At 47.1% G+C, this 17,360-nt stretch overlaps 1 protein-coding gene across 12 annotated transcripts in view; it reads right to left on the bottom strand.

The window, feature by feature from the left end:
- Positions 1-12,411: 12,411 nt before the first annotated feature.
- Positions 12,412-17,360, bottom strand: part of DAAM2 (dishevelled associated activator of morphogenesis 2) — a 203,572-nt gene continuing 198,623 nt past the window's right edge. For all 12 annotated transcript variants that reach the window (XM_072035714.1, XM_027454027.3, XM_072035715.1 and 9 more), the window contains 2 exons: positions 15,772-15,942; positions 12,412-13,954 (listed from right to left, as the gene is read on the bottom strand). In XM_072035714.1, coding sequence (XP_071891815.1) covers positions 13,739-13,954; positions 15,772-15,942 — 387 coding nt within the window. In that variant the 3' untranslated portion in view covers positions 12,412-13,738. The remainder of the gene's footprint in view (positions 13,955-15,771; positions 15,943-17,360) is intronic.

Here is a 17,360-nt window from a genome sequence, read left to right as displayed (position 1 = left end):
AGCTGAACCCCAGCAGCTGGAGGCGTTTTCATTTCCACTTCTCCGAGGCTGGTATTTCAAGGTGTTTTTATTTCTTTTTAATCAATGCACATGGCCAGCTCAGGAGGGGGTCGAAGTAGGGGAGGGAGGCAATGCAGCCACTGTATCTGCACAAAGTAGTTCCACATGCAAGAGAAACAGGGCTCGACTTGCTCGGTGCGTGTTTTGCAGTGCGGTTATGGGCCGTCATTCCACCTCGACAAAGCTGTTATTTATTTACTTAAAGACTTGCATTCCGTGGAAAAAGATGCCCCAAGATAGCACTGTGTTTCTAAAATTAAACCCAGCTGGCTGGAGCAGGCGAGCAAGCACTCCTGTGCTTCACCAGCAGCAGGAGCCGGGCTCCCCACGTCCTGGCCTCCCCTCCCTCACTGAGCTTGACAAGATCTCCCCATGCCCTCAGCCAACAGCGAGGCAGCTCCTGGGGTTCCAGGCTTGGATTGAGCACCTCACGTGAGAGCAGGGGTACCACCACATCCTACGGTGTGGGATGAGGTCTCAGTAGCAGCAGTTTGCTCCCTTCACCTCTCACTCTGCCACATGACAGTGGACATCCTGCTAGATGTCTGACACAAGTCCGTGCGTGGCTGAGAGAAGTCCTTTAACAATTTGTGGGAACAGGTTGCATTCCTGATCCCCAACTCCTACCCAATCTAGCCAAGATCTTCCTCCAGTTCATGGGTCACTGGGAGCTCCCTCTTTACAGCAAAGCTCATCATTCCCTCACTGATGTAACCTAAGTTAAGAAACCTGTTTTAAACGTAACCATTTATAGAAGTGAAGAGCGCAGAGCCCAAGTGTTCCTCCACCCTGGCCTGGCACCAGCAAGAATTTCCCCTGCAGACACACTTTTGGCACCTGTTCCCCTGCGGACACATGTGCACAGAGGCCATGTCCACATCAGTGAGGAGCTCAATGGGGAAACGAGTACTCGGGCCTGTCAGAGCAGCTGGTGCTGGAGCTGCTGTTCAGGGGTTTTACTGCGGCCTAGATTTAGCCTCACCCCTCAGACAAGGTGTCTCCACACACACATGGTTGCAGCTTGCTGAAGGACCGGCTGGTCTCCAGTTGAGCCCCTGCATCAATTGGGGCTGGGAGCATCTCTGAGGCATTTGGGAAGCAAAGCTGCTGGGGGTGGCAGAGGAGCTCTGTGAGGTTTGGCCCCAAACCTCACAGCTCTGTGCCAGGGGGCCCACACAGAGCGAGAGCAGAGAAGCCTAACCTGGGCCCAGAACCAGCAGTGGAAGAGACAGAGATGGCTGGTGGAGGCCAAAGAGCAAGGAGGGGGAAATGGGGGAAGTGCTGGCGATGCTGTGGAGCCACTGACCCACAGGTGCACAGAGGTCCCCCATTGCCCAAGCACCATGTCCTGTCCTGGACACAGGCAGGGAGCAGGGAAATGGTCCCTGGCATCCCACGTAGCTTGCTAGGACCAAGGCAGGAAGAAGAGGACAGTCCTACTGCTACAGGCCTGGACCGCGACCCAGGAAGACCTGACCACAGGGCTTTAGGCCAGACCAACGCGTTGTGCTTGCTAAGTCACTCAAATTATTGTTTGCAGATGGGGACACTATTCCAACCTTCCCATTGCTCCATGCACTTGGCAGTGATCACCCATGATCAGATCTTCAGACTTGAGTGCTTCATGTCTGACATATATCTGGAAAAGTTAATATTTGCCATCAAGTTCACATGGTTGCTTTTAGCAGACATGGCTTCTGCCCCTCAGCTTCTTCCAATTGTTTAATGAAGATTTCACCTTCCTGCCTCCCAAGGAGAAAAATCCACTTCCACTAATGACAGCCTAGGTCCCATTTCAGTGACTGCAAAAGGCACAGGCAATTAGTAGTGGTAAAGCTCTTTGCAGAGCTGATGGGAAGTGCTGGAAGGAGTAAGAAAGAATACAACTGGCCACCACTCCTCCAAGAAGTTCTCAGGAAAGAGCCTACTCCTCATCAGAGCTCAGCTATTTGTATGATTATGTTCAGTTGCCCATAATTATACTGGTTCTGCTCTGTGCAGTACTGTCAGCACTACTGATCCCTGTCCAAGCTCCTGCTGTCTTTCTGTCTTGATTAGGATGCCAGCCTGGGTTAAAAATTAGAGACTGAGATTGTTTCAATATCTGATTTAGCCCCTTTCTCCTCCCATCCCATTTTGGGTTTGGGACGTGCCAGTCAGCATCCCCTGGGAGAGGGTTAATCAGGAACAGATTGGCAACTGGCAGCTGCCTCACAAGGACAAGTCCCATAGCTAAGATCAAGATGATGTCTCCCCCTTTGACCTTGTTGAAAGTCCAAGACATGCCTGCTGATGCAGCCCAGCACTGACACCCCAGGAGCTGGCACAAGATCAGCATCCCCAAGGCCACAGCTAGCTTGGTCCCAATGTCACATTGCCTCAGCTCTGGAGCTGCTTCAGCAGTGAAAGGCCCTGCGTCCCCACTGGCCCCAGAGGCAGCTTCAGCTCTCCAGCTGCAAAAGTTGCTTCCTCCCTGCTAAAGGACAAGCTTTCATTCCAGAGACCAGAAGAAGGGAAGATGATTTGTTATTATTTTAAAAGAGCCACATTTTACATGTGAGAAGGTTCATACCAGGGATGATCTTCTGCAAGGGGCTCTAATCAGAGCCCAACCTCCAGCAGTTGCTACTGCCACAGAGAAAGGGCAGCAAATCCTCCTGAGGCAAGTAGCAAAGGGCCATAGTGACAAAGAAGACAAAAGGGAGGTGAAGAGGGCTCCAGTGTTGAGGAGCATCAGGAGCAGAGGTTGCTTACAGCAGAACAAGGCATGGCACTGAACAGTTGTTACCCTGTTTGGGAGCCCAGCAGGAAAGAAAACGCTGCCAAAAAAAAAAAAAAAACTACCTTTGGGTGTTAACTGAAATAAGAGCAGATCCAGACTTGCCTGGGAAGACAGAGCCCATGTTACCTGAGGAAAGTCTTGTCCAGTTAAAATCCTGAGGTACCACAGTAACCCCTCAAAACTGCTTCCACTTTACCACCATGATGGCGGACAACTGGCAAAGGCCTTGCTATATATAACACATTAGACACCACACTATAGATACCACTGATAGATTTCAGCCAGACAAAAGCCTTCTTCCACATCTTGCACAGTTCAGTAAGTTATGACGTCCTCTTCATAATTTTTCCTCCTCCATTTTCTGGTTGTTATTTTTCTAGCTAATGTAACTACAGACACATTCTGCTTTTATGAGCACTGCAAAGACTTGCCTCAACACTACAGTACTGCACATCTAAAATAAAGTGGGCAAAGAGCATTCCCTGGGCTCCCACATTAACTTAAGCCCGGCATTTGAGCGGTGACCCCAAGGATTTGATGTTGTTGTGGTAGGAAAATGCAGCAGCCCTCCCCAAAGGAAAGCCCCCAGCGCACCACAAACCCTCTTTGGGCCTGTGGTTGCCATAACCTAAGGCAGTAGCTGGTGCAGAGGGGAAGAGAGTCAGGACCAAAACTACCCATCCTTTCAGCAGAAGGAGTGAGGAGACAGGGAAGGTTTCTCTCACCCCCATCTCCACCACTCAGCAAGTACGTGAGCCATCCCTGAAGCCACAAGCTCGGGTGCCAGAGGCAACACTCCACAGTGCTCTGTCAGGGATTTCTGCCTCCACTTCACAGGCAGATAGGCAGGCCCAGGTGGCACAGTCACACCGACATGCTCTGCCTCAAGTAACCCCAGCTTTATAGTCCAGAGGCAGACCTTCAGCCCAGATGCCGCGGGTACCCCAATAAGAGCAGGCCTGCAGGTACAGCCCAGCAGCTGCAGGACCTCTGCTTGGATTTGCATTAACAGCCTTCAGGGCCTGCCTCAGCCCCTCCAACTCATACAAAGGTTCTCCAAGACCAAGTGAGAAGAAAGACTGGCTTGGAGGGACAGTGGCAGCAGCACAATGAAGTGCTCAGTTTAAATTTTACCATTAAAAACAGAAAATAAACAAGTGTCGTGGTTCCGCTCGAGTGGGCAGCCGAGCACCACCACAGCCGCTCTCTCACTCCCCCTCCTCAAAGAGGAATGGGGAGAAAATATGTGAAAGGGGCTCAAGGATTGAGATAAGGACGAGAAAATCACGCAATAATTAGTGTAACGGGCAAAACAGACTCAGCATAAGAAGACAGATAGTAAGATTTATTGCTCATTACTAACAAGCTGGAGAAGTGAGAAACAAAGGAAAGTAACCAAAAGCACCTCCCCCCCCATCCACCCTCTTCCACCTCCTCCCCCCGAGCGGCGCAGGGGAACGGGGGAATGGGGGTTATGGTCAGTCTACAGCACTTCTTCTCTGCCGCTCCTTCTTGGTCACTCTTGTCCCCTGTGCTGTGGGGTCCCACCCACGGGATGCAGTCCTTGACGAACTGATCCAGCGTGGGCTTCCCACAGGCAGCAGCTCTTCCAGAGCTGCTCCAGATATGGGTCCGTACCACGGGGTCCATCCCTCAGGAGAAAACTGCTCCAACCTGGCTCCCCTACGGGCAGCAGCTCCTGCCAGGTCACCTGCTCCTGCATGGTCTCCTCTCCACGGGCTACAGGTCCGGCCTAGAATCTGCTCCGGCAGGGGTCTTCCACAGGCGGCAGCCTCCATCGGTGCAGGGCCACCTGCTCCTGCGTGGTCTCCTCCACGGGCTGCAGCATGGAACTCTGCTCCACCGTGGTACTCCATGGACTGCAGGGGGACATCCTGCTTCACCATGGTCCTCACCACAGGCCACAGGGGACTTCTGCTCCGGCGCCTGGAGCACCTCTCCCCCTCCTTCTACACTGACCTTGGCACCTGCAAGGCTGTTTCTCACTCCCTTGACTCTCCCGGCTGCTGTGTGGCGCAGCGTTTTTTCCCTGTCTTAAATATGCTCTCACAGAGGCGCAAAACAACATCGCTTATTGGCTCAGATCTGGAAAACAATGGGGCCCTTCCCAAACATGGGGCAGCTTCTAGATCTTTCACACAGAAACCACCCCTAAGGCCCCCTGCTACCAAAACCTTGCCATGTAAACCCACTACAACAAGCAAACAAGAGTCTACAGCCACTAGTATAGATACTAGTAACTATCCAAGTATCTCAAGGAATAGGCCCTGCAGAGACATACAGCTGCCCTGGCCCAAAGCACTGAGAGTGGGCATGGAGCTGCTCCCCTAGGCAGGCCAGGGGTGCCTGGTACCCCTGTCCTCGCCCCAAGTGACCACAGGCAGTGGGAGACCCCAGGGAGAGGCAGTAAGCGAGCTGGAACACCTCACCATATTCATGTAGTTTTTCATGCTTTGATCATGGCTGGATAGGGTTGGGCTTTGTGGTTTTTTTCTTCCCCCTTTTGAACCAGAAGGCTCCTCCTCATTTATTAAGCATAGGAAGAAAGAGGGGAGCAGACAAATATTTGTCCTTAAAAAAGCAAAAGTTAACCCTTTGAAAGAATCTTTACTTGCAGAAATATACAGACTAAAAGAAACAAACAGATTAAAACCAGGTATGCCAAACTGACATCCAATCCTGTTTTATTCCTCCTCTGCTTCATTCTCTCATCAGAGCACATGTGAGCAAGGCATTTTGCCTTCTTAATGCATTATTTCATTACTATCTCACATGAAAATTCAGTCTGACAGGCTGATGGTCATACAGATGAGCAGACCCTTCCCCTGCCCCAGTACAAAAAATAAAATAAAATAAATAAAATCATAAGTATAGAAAAAAAAGTCAGAAGAAGAAGACAGGGAAAAAGAAAGACAGACAAAAGGACCTTCCCTCCTGGTGAGAGTCTGAGCAAAGTAGAGATAAACAGCAGCTATGTCTCAGAGGCAACAGAAAGAAGCCATCACAGAAATGTGTAATAAACAAACAAAATCTAGTACAACAACCTTGAAAACCTTCTGGGCTCTAGGAGGAAGTGAAGCAGGGGGGCAAAAGTTTTTCATTATTTTGTTTTCAATCAATAGAAACCAGTTCCCAAATGGCTAAACAGATTTCCAGCAGAAAAATTCCTATCTGCTACGGCAGAGATAACAGTCATCTTTGTTTAAAGACAAGCCAAAGGTTAAAGAAAGGGGAAACCAATGAATAATAGATCCTCAGACTTTCCTAGCAAGGGAGAAGAGCTCCCCTTATACTTCTCCTCACTGCCACTCACTCATGGCAGCTAAACCCTGATGCTAGCTTTGCTCAGAAAAAAAGCCAGGAGGCACTTACCTTGCTTCTGCACAGTGATGACAAGGACAGGCAGGTCCATGGCCATAAGGAGAAGTCAAACGAGAAGACTGAAGGAAACTTCTGTAGGAAAGCCATCCTGTAGGGCAGAACAGCAGCCCCTTGCTGTGGGCTCCAAAACCAGCCAAAATATTAAAGAAAGAAAAATCTTCTTCCTATAATTCCAGTAGGATACATCTCTGTTTGCGCAAAGTAGAATGCAAATGCTGCTGGGCTTGACCTCCAAGAAGAGGAAAAGCAATGGTCTGGCCTCCTTTACTGCAACTCAAGGAAAGGAGATAGGCAAGTCTCTGCATTTTCATTTTCTCTCTGCCACTCATATCCTGCATGGATTTCAGAAACATTTCTTTGCCTCTACCTTTGCATCTGTAAAACAAGAACCTTGTAGCGAAGACTCAAAGCAAAGCCTGACTCAGATAGAGTCCTTTCAACGAGTACAAAACAAGAGCTTTCCCACACAGCACTCAGAGCCCCCACCTGCTGTCCATTGGCCCTCAGCTTGTGCAAGCAATTATCCCCTTATCCTTGCTTTTGCTCATTGCCATGGCCCTTCCCACCTGAGAGCCAGAACTCAGAGCAGGAGCTTTGTTTGAGGTCCCTGGAAGCCATGCACTGCAGGAGTATGCTGCTCAGCAAGCAAGACCCCCCCCCCCCCATCAAAGCTAGGCACCAGACGCACCGGAGCTCACAGTTAAAACATCACCCCTTGATGGGCTGAAGATAAACATGAAAAGTTGTGGCTTAAGGATGAATTTTGTCAGCAAGCTATTTCTGTGATCAGAGACACGGGGATCTGTGTGTAAATGAACCAGCTGTGTCTAAGATGAAAATGAGGTTCTGCCCTTGAGCTCCAAGGAATTCTTTGGCATTCACCCGCTCGTCAAGTGCACACAGATTAGCCCTAGCTCTTATATGCCTCCTGCCTGCACCGCTGTTGCATCTAACTCCTCTCCCCCCTCACCTCCTGCATCTCTGAAGGCTTTAGGCCTGATGTTGGCTCTCCCGGCTTCTTTTCTTATTTAACTCCTGCCTTTGAAGCCATCATCTCCTCTCAATCACACTCTTGCAGTGAGTTTATGGCCAGCCCTGCAGCCTTTCCTGCTGGTGTACTAGCATGTCCACATGAGGATTATGAGCTCTTAGATAGCATGAGCTCTTAGATAGCAGGCTTTTTTTCTTTTTCTTTTTTTCTTTTTTTTTTTGGTTGTTTGTTTGTGTATGAACCCCAGGGTTGCCTGTTGTTCCACCTTGCTGCCAGAACAACCTGTGAAGTTTCTCACCAGCTCTGCAGTGCCTTTGTCACTTGAAGAGCTACAAGCTCTTGACCAAAGAGAAAGACATAGAGCCAAGCAAAAAAAAAAGTATACCCAGACTTCAACTTACCTTTAAGACTTTCCAGCAAAAGCACACAAAATGCAACTACAAAGAAATTACTGAGACACAGTGGGGGCAATATATCTTTAATTTTTTTTTTTTGCTTTTGGTTTTGTGGTTTTTTTTTTTTTTAGTATTACAGTATATTCTTATAAAAAGATACAGATAAAAAGGACACTACAGGATTTGTACATTTAATTCACTTATAGTCTTAAACTGACTAAGAAATGAGGATACGCCAAGGCATTACAGCAGCTTGCAGCCTCCCACTCAGTAAGCAGCACTGTACTTTCCAAGCTCAGCAGGCAGGGGCACCTCCCAAAACGACCTACAAGTTTCAAGCTGAGCAGGCTTGCAGGGGTGGAGGGTGCCTGAAGATGGAGATGGTTTGGAAGGGAGAAGTGTTGAGTGTGGTACCTGGTATCCCTTTACAACCTAAAACTGCGAAGGCTTCTAAAGAGCCTTTTTACGGGGAAGTGTAAAGATGGGGAGGGAGGGGTAGGTTGTGAATGACATGCCATAGAGACTTTTCTAGATAAGCTGCATGAGAGCTCCTAGCAGTGGACAGCTGAAAGGACTTTTGCAAAAGCCCTTCACAAGCTCCATGGAACATCTTGTGAACAGCCAAAGCTGTTTAAAGGGGAGTTTTGATCCAGATGCTGCTATGAATTATGCTGGTGTAAACACAGAGCAACTTGTACTGGGTATACTGGATCTATTCTACATTAACACCAGTAACATAAGACTCTGGATTGCAAGATCTACTGAGCATCCGGACCCTCTTTAGAAATTAGGTGCCATAACGCCTTTCTAAACTGATGGCACCCTTCTCAGCAGGCACAGCAAGCATAATCTGGCCAGCTTTAGGAGATTCAGGTCATCAAAACTACTCCTTAGAGTAGCAGATAGCTTTAATATATATATATATATAAAGTCTACATTTTTAGTTAGCCAAATTGTGGTAGATTGGTTTCTTCATCCTTTAATAACAGAAGTAAAGGTGGCCAATGGTGGCTAACTCTTTGGATGGCAGGCAATCAGAAATCTCCCAAGTCCAGTACAGAACCCAAGGAGCCATCACTAAACATGTAGTGATGGCTAGAGAGTTCATGGGTACAAAACTAATCTGCCAAAAAACTTTGTTTACCTGGATAATCTGAGGAGGTGGAGTGGAGGAGGAAAGAGGGAAAGTAGCAAAAATCCTTCTTCCTTGGCCCTGAAGATGGGAAGGAATCTTAGCTCTGAGGAAGGAGAACTGTCCAAGTTTGTCCCACCAACATGTTAACTCTGGTGAAAAGTTACAGGGCATGAAGCACTTTCACACATCTCTCAAAGCTTCTCTGACATTAAAGACAGTATTTGGGTTGAAGGGTGAAGTTTGAGCTAGCAGCTGTGCAGTTTTGCTCTTCTTAATCTTCTAACCATGACTGATAACAAGAAATTTATTTTTTTTTTCTTTAGGAAGTGTTCTAAAATAACCCACCTGCATCAGTTCACCACATGCTTTAAAAGCCACGTTTTCCCAGGTTGAGTATCACTGGGGCAGAGTGATTATGATGAAAGCAAAAGGGAATTTTTCCCTTCCGTCCCTTCCCACACCAAGGCTGCTCACACACAGCCCCTCACCTGGCTCAACTTGCTGCTGAATAGCCACGCTGGCTGTCTCGCTGGTGTAATGCCCTGGCACGGTCTCAATAGTCTTTGCTGCAATGCAGTGTATACATACAAACATAGCAAACTAAAATAAGGCAAAATAAATAGAGGTGTCAGATTTACAGGTTCCCCTTAGAGATTCCTAAAACCTTTTTTTTTTTTTAAAAAAAAAATCATTTAACCCCCAAACAAAAAAGAAAAACAAAACAACAAAACAACCAACCCAGAAACAAAACTGCATATATCATGTACATCATCAACTGTACAACTGATTTCCTTTCCCCTCAAAGAAACTCCTGACACAAGCTTCTCCATGCAACCCAGCTCAGAGTGCGAGCTTTCCTAAAAAAGAGGAAAGATTCAGCCAGTGGGGCTGACCGTTGTGGAAACACCTGCCCCACAGTTCTCCATCAGGGCCCTTCACAATTCCTTTCCCTTCCTCAGACACTGTGAACACATTACAGAAAAGCTTCTGAAGGATGCTCAAGTTGTCTCTCTAGCAGGGAGTCTCTCTCCCCGAACATTAGTCCTGCTTCTGCTCTTGTAGGGAACCGGTGCCCAGACGATAGCTATGCTGCACAGCATGGAAGGGCCTCACTGCCCTGAAGTCACTTTACCTTGTAGTGTTGCCAGAGACTTATGGCCAACTGAGAGGAGTGACACAGACCAAAGGGAGTGTGGTGTGTGTGTGTAGGGGAGTTCTGTAGTCTTTTCTGGGGTCATCCTAATGCAATCTGCTTAAGAACAGTGCAGAGACACGCAGTTAAGTGAGGAAGCACTAAACTTCTACGGACAAGAAGTGGAGAATTAGAAAGCACCTCCTCTTCTAGGTGTGAAGAACTTCACCATAAAGTTAGCAACAACTACACTTCTGTAGGAAGAGTAACGCAGAACAAGCCCTCAATTATAACCTTCTGTTACACTTTTCTTCCTCCTCTACTTATTTCCAAAGACAGAGTGATTTCCATGTAAAATGCTGGTGCTAGGCACAGCTGCAAGGACAACAGCAGACTTTGGTTCTTCTCTGGCTCTCAGAGTGTGAGGAAGAGGTTCTGCCTCAGTGTCCTGACTGCTTGCCATACCTGTTCAGGCTGTGTTAGCACTAGAGGACAAGGAATAAGATTTTCCCTTCAGCGCTAAGCAACTCTAGCACAACCGAATACGAAGAACAGAGCATAGCTGCACTCACAGCACCCAAGGGACTAGAAGCAAGGACAAACTTGGCTTCAGCAAAAATCTGAAGCCAGGCCCTACAGCAGAGCCAACTTTTTCCTTATCTCCTGTGTGGCCAGCCCCATCTCATATGGTAGACATATTAATGGGCCTCTCCGCCTGTCACCACTTCAATGAAATAACTGCTTGCCTCAGTGAGTAATCAAATGCTTTTCATGAACATTCACCATGGAGTGCACAGCCAGGGGAGACGGTTTAGCACGCTGAAAGAAGCCTTCAGCCACCATCACAGATTCAAACCAAACGTCTGGGGCTGTGGAGTGCTAGGAAAGCTGAGCTGCAACGAATCAGGGGCATGGCTCTGGGCTGTCTGTCAGTCCCACTAACGTATCCCACAGCTGATTTACAGGAGTTGCACAATCTCTTATTACTGGTGTATGAATCGAGGAGGTGGCAAAGCTACAGCAGCTTTCTTTGACTCCGTCAGTGTGGCTGGAGCGCCGCGTACCATCACACAACTTTTCAAATCAGGACCAAACTGTGTACACGAACGGGCAGAGGGCTTAGCACTCTCCCTGCTTTTGCTACATCTGTGGCCTGGCAAAGTGACTTCAGTTGCAAAAAGCACACCACAAAACTGGTTTGAAAAATACCAGAAGGGGGGTGCTGTATTTATATTCAAGGGTTTTGCCCTGAGCTGTTTCTTCTCTAACAGCACTGCCATGCTGACAGCCTGCTTTATCAAACAAGTACCTGGGGAGCAAGCAAGCAGCCGTAAGTTCGACAGAGCCACAGGTCACATCTTCTTGCACCAGGGCTGACCTTGGCACTACACCTGAACTTCTGGGTAAGTCCTAAAACCAAGGAGAATGAAGAGGGGAAAAATCTACAATGTCCTAATCCCTAAAAACATCATCTTTGGAATTCAGGGATTATCAAAATCTAAACTCAACTGTATACCAATTTGGCACATATTATCACCTCTCATATGGCTTACATGGCATAGGTTATACGGCATGCTTTAAAACAAGACAAACAAAACAGGGCTGGGATATAGCATGTCTACTTCAGGGAGCAGCAAGGAGCTTGTTAATATAATTTACAAGAGACATTTCTAAAAATCCATTTTGTAATTTAAAATAAAAATGCTTAAAAAAGTGAGAGTTTTTCTTAAACTTTCAAAAACCTTTAAGAAATACAGTCTTTCTTCTACAAGGTGCTTGTGTCCGCTGCAATGGATATTGCTGTTAATAGCTAATCCCAGAAGGGGAGTGGGATAGTAAGGGAGGAGAATGCACCCAGCTCTTGTAAGATACCAGCTCTTTACGATGAGTATTATACAGAGGCGCGGCAGTCTGGAATGTCGTAAATAGGGTGATTCTGGGGTGGGAGACTCGAAATTCAGTAAACAATGAAACATTAGAGTTTAACAATTCTGACTTTTTTGCTTCTTTCCATAGTTTACATAATTACTTTAGTGTTCAGAAAACCACCACAGTTGGTTTCTCCAATATTGGTAGTGTGTAATACTGATCAGGCAGCGTGCATGGCAGAGAAAGTTCTGTTCTGCAGACTCAGTGCAGAGCCTGAGGTTAAGTGACATTCAGAGAAAAAAATCAAACCAAATGATTAAAGTGACTGATGGAGTTTTTTCACTTCCCTGGGATTCCTTGACTTTTGGCGCTGTTTACTGTTGATGCATAGTTTGTATGTGGTGGGCCCCTCTTCTCAAATGTTCTTGTTTTCTGCTCGTCTAGGAGGAAGAATCCATCACCATTTTTTTCTTTTCCCTCTCCAGGGAAGATAATCAAAAAGGAAGACAAGATTTAAAAAAAAAAATAAAAGGTCACAACAGCCTGCATAATCCAATCCCTTTCCTAGAGCCATGAAGATGCACCAAATTCATAATTCAGTCCTCTTCTTGGGGTCCGTGCTTCATACATGTAGCTTAAATGCAATTTTCTTTTTTTTTTTTTTTTTTTTTTCTTATGAATTCACCCATCTCCAAAGCCTGCTTGGCTTACACAATTTTGTGTCCTCCTGAAAAAAGTTCTTAGTTTTCCTTACAGGACCTTCCACTGGTTCACGCTAAATAATCCCTTCTAAATGGAACAGGCCATGGGCTCCACAGCTCTCCTTTGACACCATTTATATCCTACTATACTATGTGATTCCCCTAAGGAGGAGTGGGGTGTGTGCAGTGAAGGTCAGCCTGTTAAACAGAAAGTCCAGTCCATCCCAACAGCAATTGCAGCTAGCATCAAGTGGAAAAGAAATCTCATTTCTTGCAGCTTTTGACCCCGTTTGCTTTTTGCCACTTACGACCTGTGGATGATACTGGGGAGCTCCCAGTTTCCATTGGGCTCCACTAAGAAACCTTGCACAAACAGGTAAGAAATGTTCAGTTGTTTCCTTCCCACCCTCCAGCAATTACAACAGGCTCCACAATCATCTAGGTGTAACTCCAACATGCCAGTGGCATAGTTTTCTAAAAAGCCAGAACTTCTTTCCTAGAAGAGGCATTTCATCGCTTTGAGGCTCTACCATCAACAAGTTCCAGAAAATCGTTTCTAAAAAAGCAGAATCCAACAGACTTTTGCAAAATGTTTTATGTTGATCCTGATTCTTGAATTCCATTTTCTTCCAGAACCAATTACTTCCTTCTGAGCATCACTTGCATTGGACAATGTAGGTCACACAAAAATACTATACAGAACATGGTATCAAAAGTATTTTTCAGGCTCTAATCAATATGGCTTATAAAAATCCAATTCTGGGAGGGAACTTGTAACCTCAAAAACCACATCTTGACAAGCCCCCGAAGGCCAATCTAGATCCTGAAGAAGTGACAGGTGTTTACAGAGCTCTTCTGAAATTCGTCTTGCTTATTATCAGCAAGATGGAGATCGTAGCACATTTTTACTTTGGCACACAGAAAATTATCTTTCTCCAGCTGTGAGGCAGTCTGCAAGGCCCAAGTACTTTCTGTCATCACCATGAGGCCTTTGATGACACAATAAACTCCCAGAAGCAAATCTGTCAGCTCTGCATGGCCCAGTCACAGACCCTGCTGGCTCCACAGAGGCACTTTTATAATGGTTCAAATTAGGAGCACAGAGGGGGGATGAGAGGAAAGCTGATCATGGAAAGGTAACGTCTCTAGCCACAGACCAAAGAAATCCTTTGGGGCAGCTGTCAGCCAGGAGCCATCACACACATCCATCTTCCTTGTTTTGCACTTTTTCATCACCTTCTTTCGGTTGTTTATTTTTCTTTCTCTTGTAATTAATAATTTAGCTTTGTCACCACCCGCTCCCGGCTTGAATCTAAGCCTTGGTTCCCCGAACGCTTGCGGTTACGCTTGAGCTTGGATAAGTCTTTGTCAAAGACTTCACCCGACCTTAATGCTGATACCAGGTCATCAAATTCCCCGGTTTCTTCAGAGATGCTTCCTGCTTTCGCTTTCTTTTGTCGCCTCTCTTTTTCCCTTTGCTCTTTCAGCTGTGGAGAAAGACACATTTAGGTTTTAGGATTAGCTGACCAAGATGCCAGGTCACTACATACACTGTGTCAAAGAGTGGCTAAGATGTGTTAGTTTAGGAAAAAAAAAAAAAAAAAAGAATCAGGATCCTATCCACAAGGCCATCACCTATGCCAAGGGCAACAGATGAGCATGCTGGGCTTCCCTTCTGCAGAGGTGAGCAGAGAGCAGGAGAGATGAGGAATGAGTAGCATCTTTTATTTGCCACACAAAGCATTACCATCCCGCAGCAAAAAGGACACATGGCAGCACCTACTGTGTTCACAATACCTAACGTGGTGAGTTTAAAGTTAGTCTGATGTGTCTGCACAAACCAGTCACTACTACAGTCACAAACAGCTCTGCACTTGGGGCATGGGCAGCTACATTCAGAAAGGCAGAAAAGTCACAATCCTGCAGAAGGAGGAAAGTAAGAAGGGAAAAACATCAGAGAGCCATGGGCTAAACATAACAAAAAAGGAAAATTGTGTGAGATATCAAAACGTCAACAGAAGCTCATGAAACAGCTCATGTATGGATGCTGCAGTGGTGGGAATATGGAACATTGCCTCGACTCTGCAAAGAGAAACTAGTTACATATATAAATAGAAAGAGCAATGAAACAGAACTACTGATTTTACAAAAAAAACCAAATGGATAAGTCCCACTGTCAAGGCGATGCCCTCAGTCTCCCTAGGGTAGCAACAGGGAGCTCAGTTATCTCCCACACTGCTCAGCTCCAAGATAAGTGGAAGTGCCAAGGCATCAATATGTGCTCTAGTCCCATGTTGCAGGAATATTATTCTCATAAGCAAACTGCAACCTCTCTTGGTGCATCAGGCCTACTAAAGCATCCTAGTAGTGCTTTAACAGACACTTTCTAGACTGGCTGAAAGGAAACTTGAGCCTAAGTCTTGGCATTTTATCTCTGTGTCCAACAGTTCCAGGAAGTCTGCTGGCATCCTAGAGTTTTACCTCTCTCCTCTTCTGAAAGGAACAAAAATCTGCTTTTGGCACAGCAAACACCTGAAGTAGCAATGCCCCTCAGTGAGGCCTGAGGCCATGGCAGCAGCCAGGGTTAAAGCATTGGCAAGGTGGAAAGAGGCAGGGGAACACTAGGCCATTCTCATCATCCCCAAGGAAAGCCTGAGGTCAGAGGGGGAGGCTGGTTCACACGAACCCCTGGGGACATAACACACTGAGCTCCCGGCAGCAAAATCACTAATGCACAGAAGCCCACTTGCCACATCAAGGGCAAACACAACCCCAGTAATCAAGGCATTAAGGCCAGCCAGAGAGAAACACTGCCAGTGCAGGCTCCAGCAGGCGCCAGGGCATTTGCTGTGTCACCATTCACTGTCAGGGGACAAGCACACAGCAGATGATGATAGAGTCTGAGTGGAAGCTGACCAGCTGGCAGGACAAAGAGAGACCTGGCTCCAAGAGCTTTTGCACAGCCTGAAAACAAGAGTCTGGCACTGGGCAGTGGGAACACCATCTTGCAAGTTGCTGTGGCAGAAAAGGTAGGGCTAGATTTGGGTACCCGAACCCAAAGAAGAGAAATTTGGAAGCCAAACTTTGCAAATAAACTTTTTTTTTTTGTCAGCTTCTGAAAGCTGACAGGACAACCAACAGGAAAACACCATTGCTTGTGAGGAGAAGGATAGCAAATAGAGGTGGCAAGAAGGAGAACATAAAACAGTAACAGCAATGAGCACTGGAATTGGGTCTCTCAACCTTTCTCTGGAGACACGAACAGGTGATGAAAAGAAACCCCTTCCTGTGCCCAGGTTCTCACCATGGCCTCCATGCGTGCCCTGCGCTCCTCCTCTTCCTTTTTCTTCCTCATATTCTCCAGATCTTGCTTTGCCTCTGCAAACGACTGCAAGAAAGTGTCGAAGATGCCAAAAAATTCATCTGGCTGCATCTTGCCCTCATTCTCTCCAAAATGCTTCAGTGCCTTGGCATACTGTCAAGGGGGCAGAAAACACAAGAGCAACAATTAGGCAGGCAGGCTGATGAAGACAGCAAGGAAAGCTTATGCGTAACCACACTGGTAATTCAATACCCCCCGAGCATTCATGTGGTGAGCAGAAACTCCTCCCCCAGCCAGCAAGAAAAATGCCTCTCGTTATGGCAGGTGCCTCTGTCCTGAGGAATCTGCTCTCATGGGTATCCTTTGGGCAACACAGGGCAATGGTGTTGGAAAGCACCATCTATCCCGCTGATGCCAAAAAAAATGTTCAGTGCTTGAGGGGGATGGCACAATTTCAGAGGGTGACCATCTGGCTACAGCTGTGGGACAGCAGGGGCATGAAAGGCAGTGAGTAAGCTAGCTGGAGAACAACTACCAAAGTAGCCCAGACTTTCACCTTCCACCTTCCCTTTCCCCCTCAAATCCACAGTAAAAGGGCTGACTTCAGAGGTTTTGAGAAATAATGTTGTAGCCTATCCTTTCAGGAGCCTTTTGTCATGTCATCCATCAGTCTGCAGTTCTAAGTCCATGTTGCCTGGGAGAGGAGACTGAGGACAGGCATGGCATGAGAGAGGGGCAAGGAAAGCAGCCAGGGCTCCCGGGCAGACTTAAAAGAGAGTGAATACATCACAAGTGGCTTTTATTTTAAAAGGCAAATGTTGAGGCTGCAGGATGCATGTGGAGGGAGCCAACTGGCAGGACTTCAGTCATAGGGCAGTCCTGATCTGGATGTGGTAAATTCACAGCAACCTCTGTCTCCTGGACATCAGTCCTGCAGTACCCGTACTCTGTTAATCACTCCTTTCTCCTCACAAACGTACCTCTGTGCTCACCAAAATGCATGCTGTCTACAGCATGTATGCACTAACTCCTATAAAACTGTACACATCCCCAAACTGCATCATTGTCCTTCACTCACACACCTCCGTGCTGCATCAGGCAGCATCAGCATCACACTCCTGATACTGCTGGTGCCCTGGTGCACCACTGCCCTGGCCTTCCCTGCTCACACCTTAAGGTACCACCACTGAGGAGAGCATCCTCACAGACATCCATGGTTACCAGACCAAACCCCAACTCTCCCAGGCTACAGACTGTCTTCAGATAATCTTGTGTGTGTGCTCAGCTCGTACTAACACAGCCCAGCTTCTCTTCCCTTTTGTGGGTACTCTTGCAGAATGGAAAAGAGCAAGCACAGTTCAGGCTCAGCTCCCAAGCACAACATGAGTTTGGAAGCAGGACTTATAAACCCCTCTGGCCCTGTACCAGGTGAAGTACAAACAATGTCTCCCAGTCAACTGCAGGGGGAAGAAATCTCCAAGGAAAACAGCTTCCTTCTGGCACAGCGCGAGAGATTTAGCATCTCCCCTCCTCTGCTTTCCCTGCCAGGCCCACGAGGCAGTTTGAAGCAC

The sequence above is a fragment of the Anas platyrhynchos genome, chromosome 3 (assembly GCF_047663525.1).
Source record: "Anas platyrhynchos isolate ZD024472 breed Pekin duck chromosome 3, IASCAAS_PekinDuck_T2T, whole genome shotgun sequence".
In the NCBI taxonomy this organism is placed as follows: Eukaryota; Metazoa; Chordata; class Aves; order Anseriformes; family Anatidae; genus Anas; species Anas platyrhynchos.
Note: the sequence above shows the minus strand (reverse complement) of the source record. Positions and strands in the feature narration are given on the sequence as shown.